Source organism: Mustela putorius, unplaced genomic scaffold (assembly GCF_011764305.1).
Source record: "Mustela putorius furo isolate JIRA1106 unplaced genomic scaffold, ASM1176430v1.1 tig00000129_pilon_pilon_pilon, whole genome shotgun sequence".
NCBI lineage: Eukaryota > Metazoa > Chordata > Mammalia > Carnivora > Mustelidae > Mustela > Mustela putorius.
In genome coordinates, this window is record NW_025421290.1 from 50,002,651 (window position 1) to 50,019,730 (window position 17,080).

Here is a 17,080-nt window from a genome sequence, read left to right on the forward strand (position 1 = left end):
TTTTAAAGAGGGAGACTCTGGTTAGGCACCTACATGGGGAGAGGAGGCAAAAGATTTGCGCATTCCAGCAGTCTCCTCTAATAGTGACCTTCCCAAAGCAAGGCTACATCCCTCTTGAGAATTGAGCTTGTCTTCAGGGAGAGTTCCTGGACTCCGCAGTACCACTTGGTAGTTGATGATGAGTGTATTTGACAGCACAGAATGGGTGTGGCACTGGCCTGGGAACCCAGGGGGTGATGTTCAAGTAAATTTTACCCTTAGAACTAAGGGATTGGCCATGGTCCGAAGATGTTTGCCGTTGAGCTTCTGATAATCTCAAAACAAAACAGAACTGTAAAGTTCTGCCAATAAGGGGATTTATACTGTCTTACCCTCCTCACACACACACTTAATTTCTTTCTGATAGTTTGTTTCTTTCAAAGGCTATTTCAGAAGATGCTTCATTGTAGCCTCTTGTTTCTTTGAGAGGGTGAGAAGGTCAGAGTGTCTGAAAGATTCACATGGAATGTTAAAAGCAGATGAGCCATTCAGACATATTTACACTATTAATGTTGTTTATGGTTTTCTGTTATGCTTGGGGTCATGTTTTCCAGCACGGAAACCATTAGTGTTAAAAAATATATATATTTTTTAACCCACCTACTCTTTCAGAAAGAGTATGTATTTAGTCGTGACAGAAAATTTAAAAGTATGTAGATAAAGAAAAAATCACTTGGAATCCTTTGACCCAGATATAACCAGTGTCAGCATTTTGGAATCTTTCTGGTTATTTTTCAATGAATATGCATTGTTTTATTAAAATATATTTTAATTTGTATGAAGTTGCTGTATTTTTAGTAGTTTGACCTTGGCTAATTCTTGATCATGTTTTCATTGCATAGTTTATATGTTAAAATCAGTGATTTCTACCTTGGGACTCAGTTTCTTTTTATGGAAAAAAAATTGTAACTTTTGTTTTTGCTTCTTGACTGCTCATCAATGATGGGCTTTTCTCAAACATTAGAACTGAACTTTGCTAAAATTATTGGGTGGAAGCCCTGTTTCTGTAGTATGTAATTTAGCAAAGCAAATGTCCAGCCATCCATGTCTTGGCTCCGTAATGACTTGCACTTTTGAACATTGAATAAGGAATGAGAGTGTCTAAAATTGAAATCTTACCTCATTCCTGTATTTATAAAAATTTTTAAAAAAGTATTTTTAGTAACTCAACCTGTCTGTAATTTATTTTTCACCTGAAAACTTTAAGGAAAGACTATATGGTTGCATCAGTCTTATTAGCATCCGGACTAAACTAGCATGATTTAGACAGAAGTACAGACCCAGGTCACTTGACTGGAGGGCTTTCCTCCAGGTGGTTTTTGAGTTAGCATTGGCTTTTGAACATTTAATCAAATGTGAGCAGCCATTAGCTAGTTACAGTAAAAATGTTTGCTTTATAATGTGGAAAACAAATCTAAATTCTTTAAAGTGAGTAAAGACTGTCAAGAATGAAGTGGCTCAGTGGGTTAAAGCCTCTGCCTTCGACTCAGGTCATGATCCCAGGGTCCTGGGATGGAGCCCCGAGCCCTGCATCAGGCTCCCAGCTCAGCAGGGAGCCTGCTTCTCCCCCTCCCCTCTCTCTGCCTGCCTGTCTGCCTACTTGTGATCTCTGTCAAATAAATAAAAATAAAAATATTTTTTAAAAAAATGAATGAAGTCATAAGGAGCACCTAGGTGGCTCAGTCGTTAAGCATCTGCCTTCGGCTCAGGTCATGATCCTGGGGTCCTGGGATAGAGCCCCATGTCGGGCTCCCTACTCAGTGGGAAGCCTGCTTCTTCCTCCCCACTCCCCCTGCTTGTGTCTCCTTTCCCGTGCTCTGTCAAATAAACAAATAAAATATTTTTTTAAAAAGGATGAAGTTATAATTAGTGAACAGAGAAAATTACTTTTATTTTATCCTCCCTACACTTTTTTTTTTAAGATTTTATTTATTTATTTGACAGATAGAGACCACAAGTAGGCAGAGAGGCAGGCAGAAAGAGAAGGGGGGAAGCGGGCTCCCCACTGAGCAGAGAGCCCGATGTGGGGCTCGATCCCAGGACCCTGGGATCATGACCCGAGCCGAAGGCAGAGGCTTCAACCCACTGAGCCACCCAGGCGCCCCATCCCTACACTTTTTATGGAAAGAATTTTCCAAACACTTGTCATTGAACATAAAGCATTTTTACATGAAGCTATATATATATTTAACCACCCCAGCTAACTGTAAAGTTTTCTGTTGAAGTACAGTATTTCTTAAAATGTAGAATAAAGATTGCGAATTTAATTTTATTTTGATAATAAAGCATTGGAGAGTAGGTGGGAAGTGGAGTGTTAAATGATAGCTCCTCTGATTTGAAAAATTGAAATCTTTTTTCTGTAATTCCTGGCCTGTAGAAAGTTGTTTTTTCATGGTGTACTTCTAAAATTACAACCAAAGAGAAGCTTATTACTTAATACGCGCCTTACAATTTTAATGATGTTCTGGAGCAGTTTTTACCTGGCGTGCATTTCCGGTTGGGTGGTAAAGGTTGGGGGCCGGGAAGAGATGCTGCAGCTTGCGGCTGGTTCCAGGAGGCTCCAGCTTGTTGGGGGCTTTTGTTTTTGTTTACATTTGGGTGTCTTAGGCTTGGTACTTTGTCCTTAAAGACTGAAAATAATGGCTGCCTTTAGTCAGTATTTATCCTAAGCTTGGATTCTAGTTTTTCCCAACAGACATAATTCAGGGGGTTTTACCTCCTCTTCAATAGTGCAGAGATGGCTAGGGACTAGAACGTGAAAGAAAGGTAGAACTTCTTACAGTCCTCAACTTCATAGAGATCCAGCAGTGTGGAAGGTTTAATGGGGAATATTTTTGTGGATTTTAAAAATTATTTTTCTGAGGACTTGTTTTCTCTAAAGGATGAAGAAATGATGACTACAAAGTATGCATTTCTGGCCTTTGCTTTGTCCCCAAAATGGTTAGTGAAATGGTTAGCACATTCGCGGGAAGATTTTTCTGTGGCACCACACTGCCTTGAAGCCCAAGGCCAGGAGTCCCTGAGCCTGGGTTCCTACTGTCCTGTGCTGTCACACTGCGGGCAGGGGGCCCTGTACCCTTCATAGGACAAGTCAGTCTGCAGCTCACTAGGTTTGAATGTGTAGGGTAGCATAACAAATGGCGTTTATGGGCAGCAAAGGGAAAACCGTCATCACTTGTTTTAGAAAAGTAGAAAAGTAACATTGGAGGGGAACTGTTTGCCAGTGTTGTCGCGCATTATGTGGTCTTTAACCCTCCGTTCCCCTTGCTAATGGTGCTGTGAACGGAAGTCTTCAGGTTGAAGAGAAAACTCAGACTTTCTCACCATGCCCTGAGCCTCGTGCCAGAGCAGGGAGTGGTTGTGGCAAAGAAGTCACAGCCCCTCAGAGGGAGGACAAAGGGGTGATGGGTGTCCAGGTGACAGGAAAAAGCACCAGATGCAGGAAAGGGGGACGCTAAAGCAAACCTGTGAGAGAAAAGGGAGAGAGCATCTATGATGGCGATCAACCAAAATAATGTGGCCTTCGTAGGTTTTGGATTTTAAGAGGAAAAGAAGATGAAAGATAAGGAGAACCCGGAATGTGTAACGAGGTATTTGGTAGTTTGTGTGGGCCTAAGAGAGCGGCTGGCTGCCTTTGCTGGGTGGAGAAGACACTTGCCTCAAGGCTGGGAGGAAGGAGGGGGCAGTTGAGGGAATGACCAAGGACTGGGAGCTGCGCTCCTCTTCCCTTGTGTGCTCAGTACCTTTTGTGAAACCTGCCCTGCCTGGGGGAGGAAGTCCAGTCTTCAGGTAATTGAATGCACATCTTTTTATGTTTCACTAAGCAAGATGTAACGCTCGCCTAATTCACAGGGTAATGATGGAAATCACTCTTAGTTTGAAATACATTAAACTGACCATTCAGAAATTTACACAGATTCATGCTAACTGACATTGTGAACATCTCTAGAAATACAACTCTCAGAAGTTAACCAAAGAAATGTCCACAGGTCACTAAATGTATATTAGTGTGGCTCTTAGCAAAGGACCTGGTGAGGCAGCTCCGTGCTTTCTGTCCCAGTACTTTGACTGCCGGCATGTACTCATGGACAGGACGCCACTAGGCTGTTAAGTATCGACCAGTAACGTTAGCAGCGGTAGCGAACAGATTCAGACTTTACTGAAAGCAGGATTGCCTGATGAAATATGCAGATTGTGTTAGCTATAAGATTCTAAATATAGCAGGATTAGCAGCTTCTTTGTTACTAAGAATTAACTATCATGTGTCTTTCCCCTTCTGAACAGTTAAAAAAATGTTTCTGCAGAAGTAGAATGTTACACTATTATTATTTGGAAGATGTAATCATTTATAGGGAGGCAAAAGGTTAAATTATTTGATGGCAGTTTATAAAACAATGAGGTTTTTTTCTGCTAGGAATCAGACATATTCAGACTTCATTTGATCTCTTTTTATGGAAAATATGCATTAAAAAACTAATGCAGAATATATTCTGTGACTTTCATAAATTATTATCATCAAAAGAAATTAGGGTCTTAACCAAGCAGTAGAGGACCCCTGTTGGATATCCTTGTCTGAGGACTGTGTTTGGGTGTGCCCTCCCGAGCTCTGGCAGAGTGCTGCTGCATTGCGGTATTCCCAGCACGGAGCTGGGAGCTGGGCGTTCCCAGCCGGCAGAGATGGAGCAGAGCCGTGACTCATCTCCTGGCCTGCCGCCCAGTTCCTTTAACCCTGTTTGCATTAGGAAGTGCCGGCAGCAAGGTTAGATGCTGCATCCAGTTGGCACGTTTTCTGTGAGGTTTTATTGATTTAGATGGTGGATTTTTGTCTTGGAGGAAGAAATGGTTCAAAGTTACGTCGTTAATTTCCTTTAATGGTTACAAAATGTTACTTTGCTGGATACTGTTTGGATGCTATTTTGATGATGCATATTTTATATAAAATTCATAGGATAGGGTTTGGAAAATTGAGGGAGAAAATATTTCATAATCCTACCACCCTGACAACTGTTTTAGTTTGGGAGTGTTTCTTTATGCTCCTTCATGTGCTTGCATTTTAGAAATTGCAGCCATCATGTGTGGTTGGCTACAGGCAGTGTGATCGGTCTTATGGTATATCCATATTTTGGTAGTTAGAAAACCCGATTGGTTTTGTTTAATTGTTTTTTGTTTGTTTTTTTTTTTTTGTAGTTAGTCATTTTTTAAGAACAGCTAGGAAGTACCTGGCATACTAGAATAGTTGACCACCTCCTCTACTTCCTAAAATTATACTAAAAACAGTATTTTGGAGGAGTTATTGTCTTTTTCTTTTTTAAGATTTTATTTGACAGAGATCGCAAGTAGGCAGAGAGGCAGGCAGAGAGAGAGGAGGAAGCAGACTCCCTGCTGAGCAGAGAGCCTGACGCTATGCGATGTGATGTGGGGCTCAATCCCAGGACCCTGAGACTGTCATCTGAGCCAAAGGCCAGAGGCTTAACCCGCTGAACCACCCAGGTGCCCCGGAAGAGTTATTGTCTTAAAAGATATACTAATATTTTTTTGTCTTAAAAGATATACTAATATTTTTTTATCTTTCAGTGTAAACTTTGTATTTGTTTCATCTTAAAGCTAATGAAGTAAATAGCTTTTGCTCAGACTTTATATACCCAGATTTTCATATTTGTTTGTGCTTAAAGAAACATTTTTTTTTAATTTTTTTTTAAAGATTTTATTTATTTATTTGACAGAGAGAAATCACAAGTAGTTGGAGAGGCAGGCAGAGAGAGAGAGAGAGAGGGAAGCAGGCTCCCTGCTGAGCAGAGAGCCCCCGATGCGGGACTTGATCCCAGCACCCTGAGATCATGACCTGAGCCGAAGGCAGCGGCTTAACCCACTGAGCCACCCAGGCGCCCCTTAAAGAAACTTTTTATAGACCACCTAATTTAATATCCCACCCCCTCCTCTGCTGCCCATTGTATTCAGTTTTTACTTTTTTTATCTTAATCCTAGTATAGTTAACATACACCATTACGACTAGTGTCAGGTACAGTATAGTGAGGCGTCACTTCTGGGCGTCGCTCAGTGTTCACCGTGAGCGCACTCTTCACCTTTCGCCTGTTTCACCACCACCCCCCGCCCCACTCCGCTGCCCGTTTTCCAGAGGAAGAAAAATGACTAAGATCACGAAGTCTCTGCCTTGCTGACATCATGACGTAAAAGTGAAGGTGAAGCACACGTATCGCGTTACTCCTCGGGTAGAAATTTTTGCAGATGATTGCTTAGCAGTGCATGATTGCTGAGACGGTTCAGCTGGGGCATCAGTGCTAGAGCTGGAGGTTCGGATTACTTCCCGTTCTGACAGATTTTAATTTTTCAGTTACGGTTTTTAATTATTTAAAAATTTTGTTCAGGGGCATATAGGCGGCTCCATCAGTTAAGTGTCTGACTGTTGATCTCAGCTCAGGTCTTGATCTCAGGGTCATGATTTCAAGTCCTGCATTGGGTTCCATGCTTAGCCTGGAGCCTACTTTATTTTTATTTTTTTTATTTTTATTTTTTAAAGATTATTTATTTATTTATTTATTTGACAGAAATCACAAGTAGGCAGAGAGGCAGGCAGAGAGAGAGAGAGAGGAGGAAGCAGGCTCCCCGCTGAGCAGAGAGCCCAATGCGGGACTCGATCCCAGGACTCCGAGATCACGACCCGAGCCAAAGGCAGCGGCCCAACCACTGAGCCACCCAGGTGCCCCATGGAGCCTACTTTAAAAAAAGAAAGAGGGATGCCTGGGTGGCTCAGTTGGTTAAGCAGCTGCCTTCGGCTCAGGTCATGATCCCAGCGTCCTGGGATCGAGTCCCACATTGGGCTCCTTGCTCCGCAGGGAGCCTGCTTCTCCCTCTGACTCTGCCTGCCACTCTGCCTGTGCTCGCTCTTGCTCTCTCTCTCTCTCTCTCTGACAAATAAATAAAATCTTAAAAAAAAATAAAAAAAGAAAGAAAGAAATTTTGTTCACATGCATCTTGAGCTATCTTACTATTGAATTCCAGTAAGCCTTTTTTTTCTCCTAAGATTTTATTTGACACAGAGAGACACAGGGAGAGAGCAGACACAAGCAGGGGGAGTGGGAGAGGGAGAAGCAGGCTTCCTGCCAACCAGGGAGCCCGATCCCAGGATCCTGGGATCATGACCTGAGCTGAAGGCAGATGTTTAATGACCCAGCACCCAGGCGCCCCCTTAATTAAAAAGTTCGATTTTTAAAATGACTAGTGTGCATGCTGTTCACTGCATGGAACGCACCATGGTCCCTGCCCTGCAGGAGCTCACGTTCGGGGAGGAAGATGCATTCACAAATCGATCCCAGAGCGGGTCCTGAAGCTTGAAGAGTGGTGTGACAGCGGAGGGGAAGGCTCAGTGAATGCCTCTCCGTGACCCTGGAGATGTTCGTTGATAATGATTTTCTTGATGGTTGTGTGCACTTTGTGGGGTGCTTGACGAGGCGCTGTGCTGGGAAGGACCCTGGGTTTGGAATCACAGACTTCTGAATTCTCACTTTGTCCTTTTCCAGACACGTTTTTGGGGGCTGTTGACTTACATTTCTTACTTGGACATGGGTAGAAGGAATCATGCCAAGCCCCACAGTGCTGTCATGAATGTTACATGCGTGACAGACCTGCAGTCCTTGGGAAATAAAGTGTCTGTCCCTCGTGAGCGTTGAGCAAACACCTGACCAGAATACCCGGAGTGGGAAGTGGAGAGTGCCTTCTGTGCTGGGAGCCCGAGGGAGGAGACTGCCCCGAGCGGGCGGTGAGCAGTGGCACAAGGGCACCACCTCTCACTCCAGGGGGCCAGACCCTGCTCGGGTGCCTCCCACACCCCCGGGCAGGCCAGTGCCTCCCGACTTCCCGGAAAAGGAATGGAGGTGCAGAGAAGTTAACTCCCTTGCCCAGGATCACACAACAAAGTGCCTGGGCCAGGAGTCAGGGGAAAAAGTGGGAAAAATAGGTAGAGCCGAGTCATATGGGGGTTTAAATGTTGGGGGTTGGGTGAGGAGTTGATACTGACATGAATTTGATATCCTATTTATTACAATTTGTAGAGGATGTTGGTGATGAAGGAGAAGAGGAAAAAGAATTCATTTCCTATAATATCAACATAGATATTCATTACGGAGTTAAGTCCAATAGGTGAGTAGTGTGGATATACTGTTACCTTGGATTATAAGCTTGTAAGAATTGAATGTAGATCTTAATTGACTCAGACGAAGACATTAAGAAAACACTCAAGAATTTAGATTAATTCATGTATTGAATCACCTTTGATTTTCATATGCTGAAATTCAGAGGATTTCCAAGTCAATATAAATTCTGAAAGATTTTTATTTTAATTGCTATGTCATGGCATCCATTTTAGGTTTGAGCCAAAATGTACTTAACATGTGTAATAATAATTCTAAGATTATATATGAATTTTCTTTTTTGTAAGTAACTAGTAAAAACCTAATAAAGGTTGTTAGGTAGAGGTCTCATTCTTTTTGGTATCAATCCCTAAAGAAAGCATTACTGGTTCAGATGCGGTATGTCACTGAAGTCTTTAATGCATGACTAGAGTTCTCCACCTTCTAGAAAACTGGTGTCAATTTACATTCCAGTAGACAGATCCAAATTTAAATATGTAAATGTTTAATTGTACTGCTTCAGCTTTTTTTTTTTTTTTAAAGATTTTATTTATTTATTTGACAGAGAGAGATCACAAGCAGGCAGAGAGGCAGGCAGAGAGAGAGGAGGAAGCAGGCTCCCTGCTGAGCAGAGAGCCCGATGCAGGGCTCGATCCCAGGACCCTGGGATCATGACCTGAGCCGAAGGCAGCGGCTTAACCCACTGAGCCACCCAGGCGCCCCTGCTTCAGCTTTTTAAAACGTTTTATTTTGAATAATTTCAAGCCTACTAAAGAGTTGCATGAATTCTCTACAATTGATATCAGATGTCGGTTGTTAACAAAGTCACATTTGCATCATCACTCTTTTTCTTGAACCATTTGAGAGTTGGTTATAGGCAACCTGCCCCATTACCCCTAAATACTTCAGTGTATTTCCTAAGAACAAGAACACTTCTATTCATAGCCTTGATACAATTTTTAAGTTCAGGAAATACTGGTATAGTACTAGGCACCATGTGCACGCACATACTGTTTCAGTAACATCCCTGACAGTAATTCTCCCTTGACCCAGAATCTCATTCTATGACTTTCATGATACTGACATTTTTGAGAAGTACAGACCAGGGATGATTAGATTTGTTTGTGCATTTTTGGCAGGGGTACTGTTACGACTTTTTCCTTCTCAGTGTGTCATGTCGGGAGGTTTCAATGACTTTTTAGAATAAAAAAGTATTATGTGTAAAGTACTGGCCTGGAAATGGGAAATTTAAATAATTTTTTTTTAACTCTTCATTTAACCATGTTTGAGCGCCTAATGTTATGTGTAAGATGTGGCAGTAGGTATGCAGAGAAATAAAACCTGGTTCCCAAAAAGCTTGTGGTCTTTGGAGAGAATGCTCAGCACATACACAACTGACTGTACCACTTGGCGGAATCTTAGGGGCACAGAATGGCATGAAGCACAGAGATTGGAAAGAGGTTCTGTTCAGGGGAGGCCGCGTGGAAGAGCTTATGCCAGAATTGGGTTTTGAAGGTTATTTGGAATTTCAGCAGATGAATGTAGATTTCTTAAACAAAGACACAGTGGCATGTCACGGTTAGAGAATGGGACATCATTTTAAGCTTTGTCTTGGGTGGGGAAGAGGATGCATAGCAGGAGGTAAAACTGGAAGAGTTTATTTAGGCCAGGCTGTGTGGGGGGGGAGGGCTGCAGTGCCCTCTTGCCACTTTAACCTGTGGGTGACTATTGTTTACTAAAGCCTATATGTCACTTAGTGCCATAAAGAAATGGTACAAACTAGCATATGATCAGATTTAAGTATACCATGGCTTGTAACTTGCAGTTATTAGGGAGGGTCATTTGAGTGAGGCCGAGATCATGAACTCAACCTATATATTAGACGAATTAACTTTGCCTGGTTTCGTGGTCATACGCCAAAACCTTAAGCTTGATTCAGTTGCTCTCACCTGAGTAAAGAAAGATAAGCAGTGCGTTTCCCTATTAGCAAAGCAACTCTTAAACATGCTCTTGATGTGACTTTTAAAGTATGACACTCTAATGAATTTTTAATTCGTGTGCTACACACAGTTAATAAAACTGATTAGGAATGAGACTCTTTGTCCTAATTTCTTCTTTTGCTTTCTTCTAGCTTGGCATTCATTAAACGTACTCCAGTAATCGATGCAGACAAACCGGTGTCTTCTCAGCTCCGAGTCCTCACGCTCAGTGAAGACTCGCCGTACGAAACCTTGCATTCGTTCATCAGCAATGCGGTGGCTCCTTTCTTTAAGTCCTATATCAGAGAGTCTGGCAAGGCAGACAGGTAAACACCATTTTTCCTCTGTCGGTTTGAAGACACCATGAAAGATAATGTGAAATTTGGGAACTGGGAGGGCAAAGCTAGTGAACCCAGAGGATATAAGTCAGTTGCATTAATAAAATATATATTACTAATGTTTGACAGACGTAGAATAATAGGATCTTTTGGAGACCAGCAGCACACTGAAGTTTGAAGTGTTTATTAACCTTTTTAGGGATGGTGATAAAATGGCTCCTTCTGTTGAAAAAAAGATCGCAGAACTTGAAATGGGGCTCCTTCACTTGCAGCAGAATATTGAAATTCCAGAGATCAGCCTTCCAATTCATCCCATTATTACAAATGTTGCAAAACAGTGTTACGAACGTGGAGAAAAGCCAAAAGTTACAGACTTTGGAGATAAAGTTGAAGACCCAACTTTTCTCAATCAGTTACAATCGGGAGTTAACCGCTGGATCCGAGAAATTCAAAAAGTAAGAGCATTGTATTGAGTGTGTTGTATAAGGTGCTTTGCTTTTTACTGTCTCTGGAAAACTGGATTGAGTTTTTGTCAATGAGGTGAAGAGTCCGGTGACGTTAGCAGTGCTCTCCAGGGTCCGGACAGTGCGCGGGTGTTTAAATATTAACCCTGAGAGAGTGTTGATCCCAGCGGTCTCATACCTCTGCCCTCACTTACTCAACCACTTACAATTGACAGGGAAGGAAATCTACTTGAAATATAAAGATTACATTGTAATGCATTGTCTAGTTAATGATACTTCTCTACCTTTATATAGTGAATGCTCTTAAATATTATCTATCCTTAAAGGTGACCAAACTTGATCGAGACCCTGCCTCAGGAACAGCCTTGCAGGAAATTAGCTTTTGGTTAAACTTGGAACGTGCATTGTACCGCATACAGGAGAAACGAGAGAGCCCAGAAGTTCTCCTTACTCTGGATATCTTGAAACACGGCAAGCGTTTCCATGCCACTGTCAGTTTTGACACTGACACAGGTAAAAACTGGAAGTAGTAATGTGATTGGTAAATTACAGATCTGGCTTTCGTGAGATCTTATGGAGAATGTCAGTGAAAGTTAACATATGGACCACCAGATGACTTTCCCACATGCCTTTCTTCTTCTTCCGACTTTTGAGAACATAAGCCTATTTCTGGGTCCGAGTAGTGAGCCCCAGGAGTGTCCGTCCTGTTTCTCAGTTACTTGGCTCCTCGAGTAGATCGTACTTCTTAATACGAAGTCAAGTGTACTTTTGACAATCCAGACAGGAAGACGGTTGACATTAAGCAGAAGTTATTTGCCCACAGGACTGTAGAAGGAGAGCTGGACGTGCTTTCTCTTCCTCTTGCACCCGCCCGCTTCTCCCCATTCTCTGTCTTCCCCCCTGTGCTGAAAGTGGTCAAGATAGATTCAGTTTTCTGTATGCACAGCAGTGTGCAGTATTAGCACACACTGGGCGCTCCAAGGTTTGGATGACCAGGCATGGTTAGGCATTTCTCTACAGCTCTGCTGGAGCAAGGAACTGGGGCTGCAGTACTCGTCATGTTCTTTTCCTACCCCTCCAAAAAAGGCGTGCTGCCCACATTTTAAATGTCAGTGGAGGTGCCGGGTAGAAATCCTCTAGTTGTGTGGATCACATGATCTGTTACCTGGGCATTCACTAATGCCAGAAGGTAATGCCTTGAAATTTTGTTTCTAAATACCTCTGAAACTTCTATTTCTTTCCTAATACTCTTTTTTTTCTTTCTTTCTTTCTCTCTCTCTTTCTTTCTTTCTTTCTCTTTCTTTCTTTTAATCTTCTGCTGGAGGTGTCAGAAGGTAGACTAGACCCAGGTGCTTCTGGGATTCTCTGTCCATAACACACTCCGTTCACACGAGCCATGGGTGTACCACTTACATTTTAGTGTTCCTAAGGATGATAATGTTGTAGTTTTTCTAAACTTAATGTTACTTAAAGAACATTTAGATGATAGAGAAAGCAATGAAATCCTTGGGGCCATCACCCACAGCTTTGGAGTATGTGTGAGTTGACTGATACTCTTTAAAAAGGAACAAGACCGTCCATTAATTAATAGAGGATCATCCTGTTAATGACATGTTCCTTTTTGTCAAATATCGTAGATAGTTTCTGTGTCACTGACTCTTCTGCAACAACAGAATGTTCCGTGGTGAGGCTGTATTTCAGTTTACTTACCCAGGGTTAAGCTGTAAGCAGTATCCTCTTGGTTGTATTCCTTTTTCCTAATGAAGGTGTGGTAGACCTCTAGCATTATACCTGTGTTACCTCCTATGAAAACCATTAACCGTTTCTCTGTTAACCTAGGTCTAAAACAGGCTTTGGAAACAGTGAATGACTACAATCCTCTGATGAAAGATTTTCCTCTGAATGATTTGCTATCTGCCACTGAGCTGGACAAAATAAGGCAGGCCCTTGTTGCAATCTTCACCCATTTGAGAAAGATCCGAAACACAAAATATCCCATTCAGAGGGCTCTGCGTTTGGTGGAGGCAATTTCAAGAGACTTGAGTTCTCAGTTACTCAAAGTACTGGGCACCAGAAAATTGATGCATGTTGCTTATGAAGAATTTGAAAAAGTAAGTTTTAATATATCTGAAAACCCACCTCAGGGCACGGAGATGAAAACATGCTGTAATAATAAGCTTCCTTTTGTAAATTATATCCTAGGTTATGGTCGCATGCTTTGAAGTCTTTCAGACTTGGGATGATGAATATGAGAAGCTTCAGGTGTTACTGAGAGACATTGTCAAAAGAAAAAGGGAAGAAAATCTGAAGATGGTTTGGCGAATCAACCCAGCTCACAGGAAGCTCCAGGCCCGCCTTGACCAGATGAGAAAGTTTCGACGCCAGCACGAGCAGCTGAGGGCTGTCATTGTCAGGGTCCTGAGGCCACAGGTATGTATCACATTTGTAAAATACGTTCATGGGTTGTTTTTATAACCTGCTTTCTTTTTCTTAGAATGCACACTTCTGTTCTGCGGCAGATGCCTCTCGAGTTCCGTTTGCACCCTTTCACTGTCCCCTTGACAATATGGTGACTCTGTATTTTCACAGTAGATCTTCTCCATCCATTCATCCCTCCTCCAAAAATGCATGGACCCTAGAGCCAGACTTCCTGGGTTTTAATTTAAGATAAATTCCACTGTTTAATGAGCTGTGTGACTTGGACGTGTTTCTTAACCTTTTTCCCAGATGCCTCATTCATAATCGCATATGTCAGAGATTTATATAAAAGAATTAAATGACTCCTTTTCTTTGTACATGCTTTTGCTTTTTTTTGTTCTTAATTCACCTTTTGTCTTCATCAGTGATTTTCTTTAAAAAATCCAGTCCAGGGGCGCCTGGGTGGCTCAGTGGGTTAAAGCCTCTGCCTTCGGCTCAGGTCATGATCTCAGGGTCCTGGGATCGAACCCCACATCGGGCTCTCTGCTTGACAGGGAGCCTGCTTCCGCCTCCCTCTCTGCCTGCTGCTTTGCCTTCTTGTGATCTCTCTGTCAAATAAATAACATCTTTAAAATAAAATAAATATATATACTTTTATTTTTATTTTTATTTTTTTTTTTAAAGATTTTATTTATTTATTTGACAGAGAGAAATCACAAGTAGATGGAGAGGCAGGTAGAGAGAGAGGAAGGGAAGCAGGCTCCCTGCTGAGCAGAGAGCCCGATGCGGGACTCGATCCCAGGACCCTGAGATCATGACCTGAGCCGAAGGCAGCGGCTTAACCCACTGAGCCACCCAGGCGCCCAATATATATACTTTTAAACGTACAATTATAATGTGATGAGGAAGTATTTATTGGTGACAAGGCTGTGGAACCTCCAACTCTGGGTGACTGTTGTGTGTGTTGATAATTGTAGGAAATTCTAGATTTTAGTTAGGGGTTTAGTGAAAGTAATAATGATGATCTCTGCCAAACAAGTTCCCAAGACATCTGGGAACCCAGATCAAGGCCCCTGCCCAGCTTTGTAATCCTGCGGGAGTGTGGGCAGGAGACATGTGGGGAAGTCTGACACTTCCTGAGCCAATGCCCGTGCCCTGCGCTGCTCCCCAGTGCTTCAGGGAGCCGAAGGGGGGAGTTCTTCCCTGTTGCTGTAGCCTTTCTCTGTCCCTCCGCTGTGGGACTTACCCACGGATTATAATTCAAGTTTTAAACATCGAAAAGGAAGGCTATTTACATTGGATGCTGTTTATATGTGGCGCTCTCGTGACTTACTGAGCTTTCCAATGCATTTTAATTGTAGACAAAACTTTGAAGAGGCAAGTACCCAAAACCCAGGTTTTAACATGTTATTTTAGCTTAAGAACTGAAACTGCATTGTCAGAAGAGCTTTACACAGGAAGTTAGAACATACTGTGTCATACTCCTCACAGCTCTGTTGCACTCTGGTTATAAAACACTTGGCCAAAAGTTAGGAACACACAGCCAGGACCGGCTGTGTTGTGTGGTGTGTGCTCCTGGTGTACAGTCAACAACAGTCTTTGTGCGATCAACTTTGTCACAAATCCTCCTCTTTCAGGTCACAGCAGTTGCCCAGCAGAACCAGGGAGAAGTCCCCGAGCCTCAGGACATGAAAGTAGCAGAGGTCCTCTTCGACGCGGCCGATGCTAATGCGATTGAGGAGGTCAACCTTGCGTACGAGAACGTCAAGGAAGTGGACGGTCTGGATGTCTCCAAAGAAGGCACGGAAGCTTGGGAGGCTGCCATGAAGAGATACGATGAGCGAATCGACAGGGTAGAGACCCGGATCACTGCTCGCCTTAGGGATCAGCTCGGCACAGCCAAGAATGCAAACGAGATGTTCAGGATTTTCTCCAGGTTCAACGCGCTCTTCGTCAGGCCTCACATCCGTGGGGCCATCCGTGAGTACCAGACCCAGCTCATCCAGCGTGTGAAAGATGACATCGAGTCTCTCCATGACAAGTTCAAGGTCCAGTACCCACAGAGTCAGGCGTGTAAGATGAGCCACGTGCGCGACCTGCCCCCCGTGTCGGGCTCCATCATCTGGGCCAAGCAGATCGACCGCCAGCTGAGCGCCTACATGAAGCGTGTGGAAGACGTTCTGGGCAAGGGCTGGGAGAACCACGTGGAGGGCCAGAAGCTGAAGCAGGACGGGGACAGCTTCCGCATGAAGCTCAACACTCAGGAGATCTTCGACGACTGGGCCCGGAAGGTGCAGCAGCGCAACCTCGGCGTCTCGGGGCGCATCTTCACCATCGAGAGCACTCGCGTCCGAGGCCGAACCGGAAACGTCCTGAAGCTGAAAGTTAACTTCCTTCCAGAGATCATCACGCTTTCCAAAGAAGTTCGAAACCTCAAGTGGCTTGGTTTCCGAGTCCCACTGGCGATCGTGAACAAGGCTCACCAAGCAAACCAGCTGTACCCGTTTGCCATCTCGCTGATCGAGAGCGTGCGCACCTATGAGCGGACCTGTGAGAAGGTGGAGGAGCGGAACACCATTTCCCTTCTGGTGGCCGGCTTGAAAAAGGAGGTGCAGGCTCTGATCGCGGAGGGCATTGCACTGGTGTGGGAATCCTACAAACTCGACCCGTACGTGCAGCGCTTAGCGGAGACTGTCTTCAACTTCCAAGAAAAGGTGTGTTGTAATTTACTGCCCCCCCGCCCCGCAGGGTCCCGGGAATGAACTAAATGCAGTAACGTCACTCCCATGAACGCAGTAGTTCTCCCGTGGGAGCCTTCCTCATGGGGAGAGCACTGGGCCATGTGAGCTGAAGGGGAGAAGCAGCCCTTTTACTTGCTGGGCTGTGTGATGGTGGTGGGGCTCTGGGAAGACCATTAAGTAACAGCCTGAGTTTAGAAACCAGTGGGGAGGGGAAGGACGTGGGAGTCTGACCAAGTGACATGAGAGCTTTATTACTGATGCAGCTGCACGGACGACAGGGCTCTGCAGTCGTGGCCCTTGCTGTCGGTCCACTCCAGACCCACTCCTTTCCCAGACCCTAGTGCGCCTGGGCAGTTGTAAGCCTCCTGGCTCTGAGCCTGCTGCTGGGAGGCAGGTCCGAGCCAGGGTGTGCATCTAGTGCTCATGCCAGTGCTTAGCGAGAGAAGGCACGGAGCAGGCCCGTCAGATTCCTGTACCCAGACTGCTCAGAGGTCCCCCTTCCCTCCTGAGAATATAGGAGTGAGGACCCCTGGGTAAATGGGATTGGCTATTCCTGGAAGAACTCCTTTGCCTTAAATATATATCAATTGAGAAATACACATAAAAGTAAAGGGATATGTGAATGGAATTTTAAATATTCGATGCGCCTTCCCTTAGGTGGATGACCTGCTGATCATTGAAGAAAAAATAGACCTGGAGGTCCGCTCGCTGGAGACTTGCCTGTACGACCACAAGACCTTCTCCGAGATCTTGAACAGAGTCCAGAAGGCCGTGGATGACTTGAATCTGCACTCCTACTCCAACTTGCCCATCTGGGTCAACAAGCTTGACATGGAGGTGCGGGATGGCTGGTTACGGCACTTTTTGGTCGTTTACTTTCAGCCCGATTTTATATGCTTACTAGTTTTTCCCTGAAAAGCATTTTCCCATAGAAGTTGCCAGCAGTAGTCCCGT

General features: G+C 43.9%; 1 protein-coding gene across 1 annotated transcript in view; it reads left to right on the plus strand.

Annotated features, from left to right (window-relative positions):
- Positions 1-17,080, plus strand: part of DYNC1H1 (dynein cytoplasmic 1 heavy chain 1) — a 68,721-nt gene that overhangs the window by 1,455 nt on the left and 50,186 nt on the right. Inside the window, exons 2-9 of the mRNA XM_045073851.1 lie at positions 8,109-8,196; positions 10,318-10,491; positions 10,703-10,958; positions 11,294-11,480; positions 12,807-13,078; positions 13,170-13,397; positions 15,023-16,099; positions 16,784-16,963. Of these exons, the coding sequence (XP_044929786.1) occupies positions 8,109-8,196; positions 10,318-10,491; positions 10,703-10,958; positions 11,294-11,480; positions 12,807-13,078; positions 13,170-13,397; positions 15,023-16,099; positions 16,784-16,963 (2,462 nt within the window). The remainder of the gene's footprint in view (positions 1-8,108; positions 8,197-10,317; positions 10,492-10,702; positions 10,959-11,293; positions 11,481-12,806; positions 13,079-13,169; positions 13,398-15,022; positions 16,100-16,783; positions 16,964-17,080) is intronic.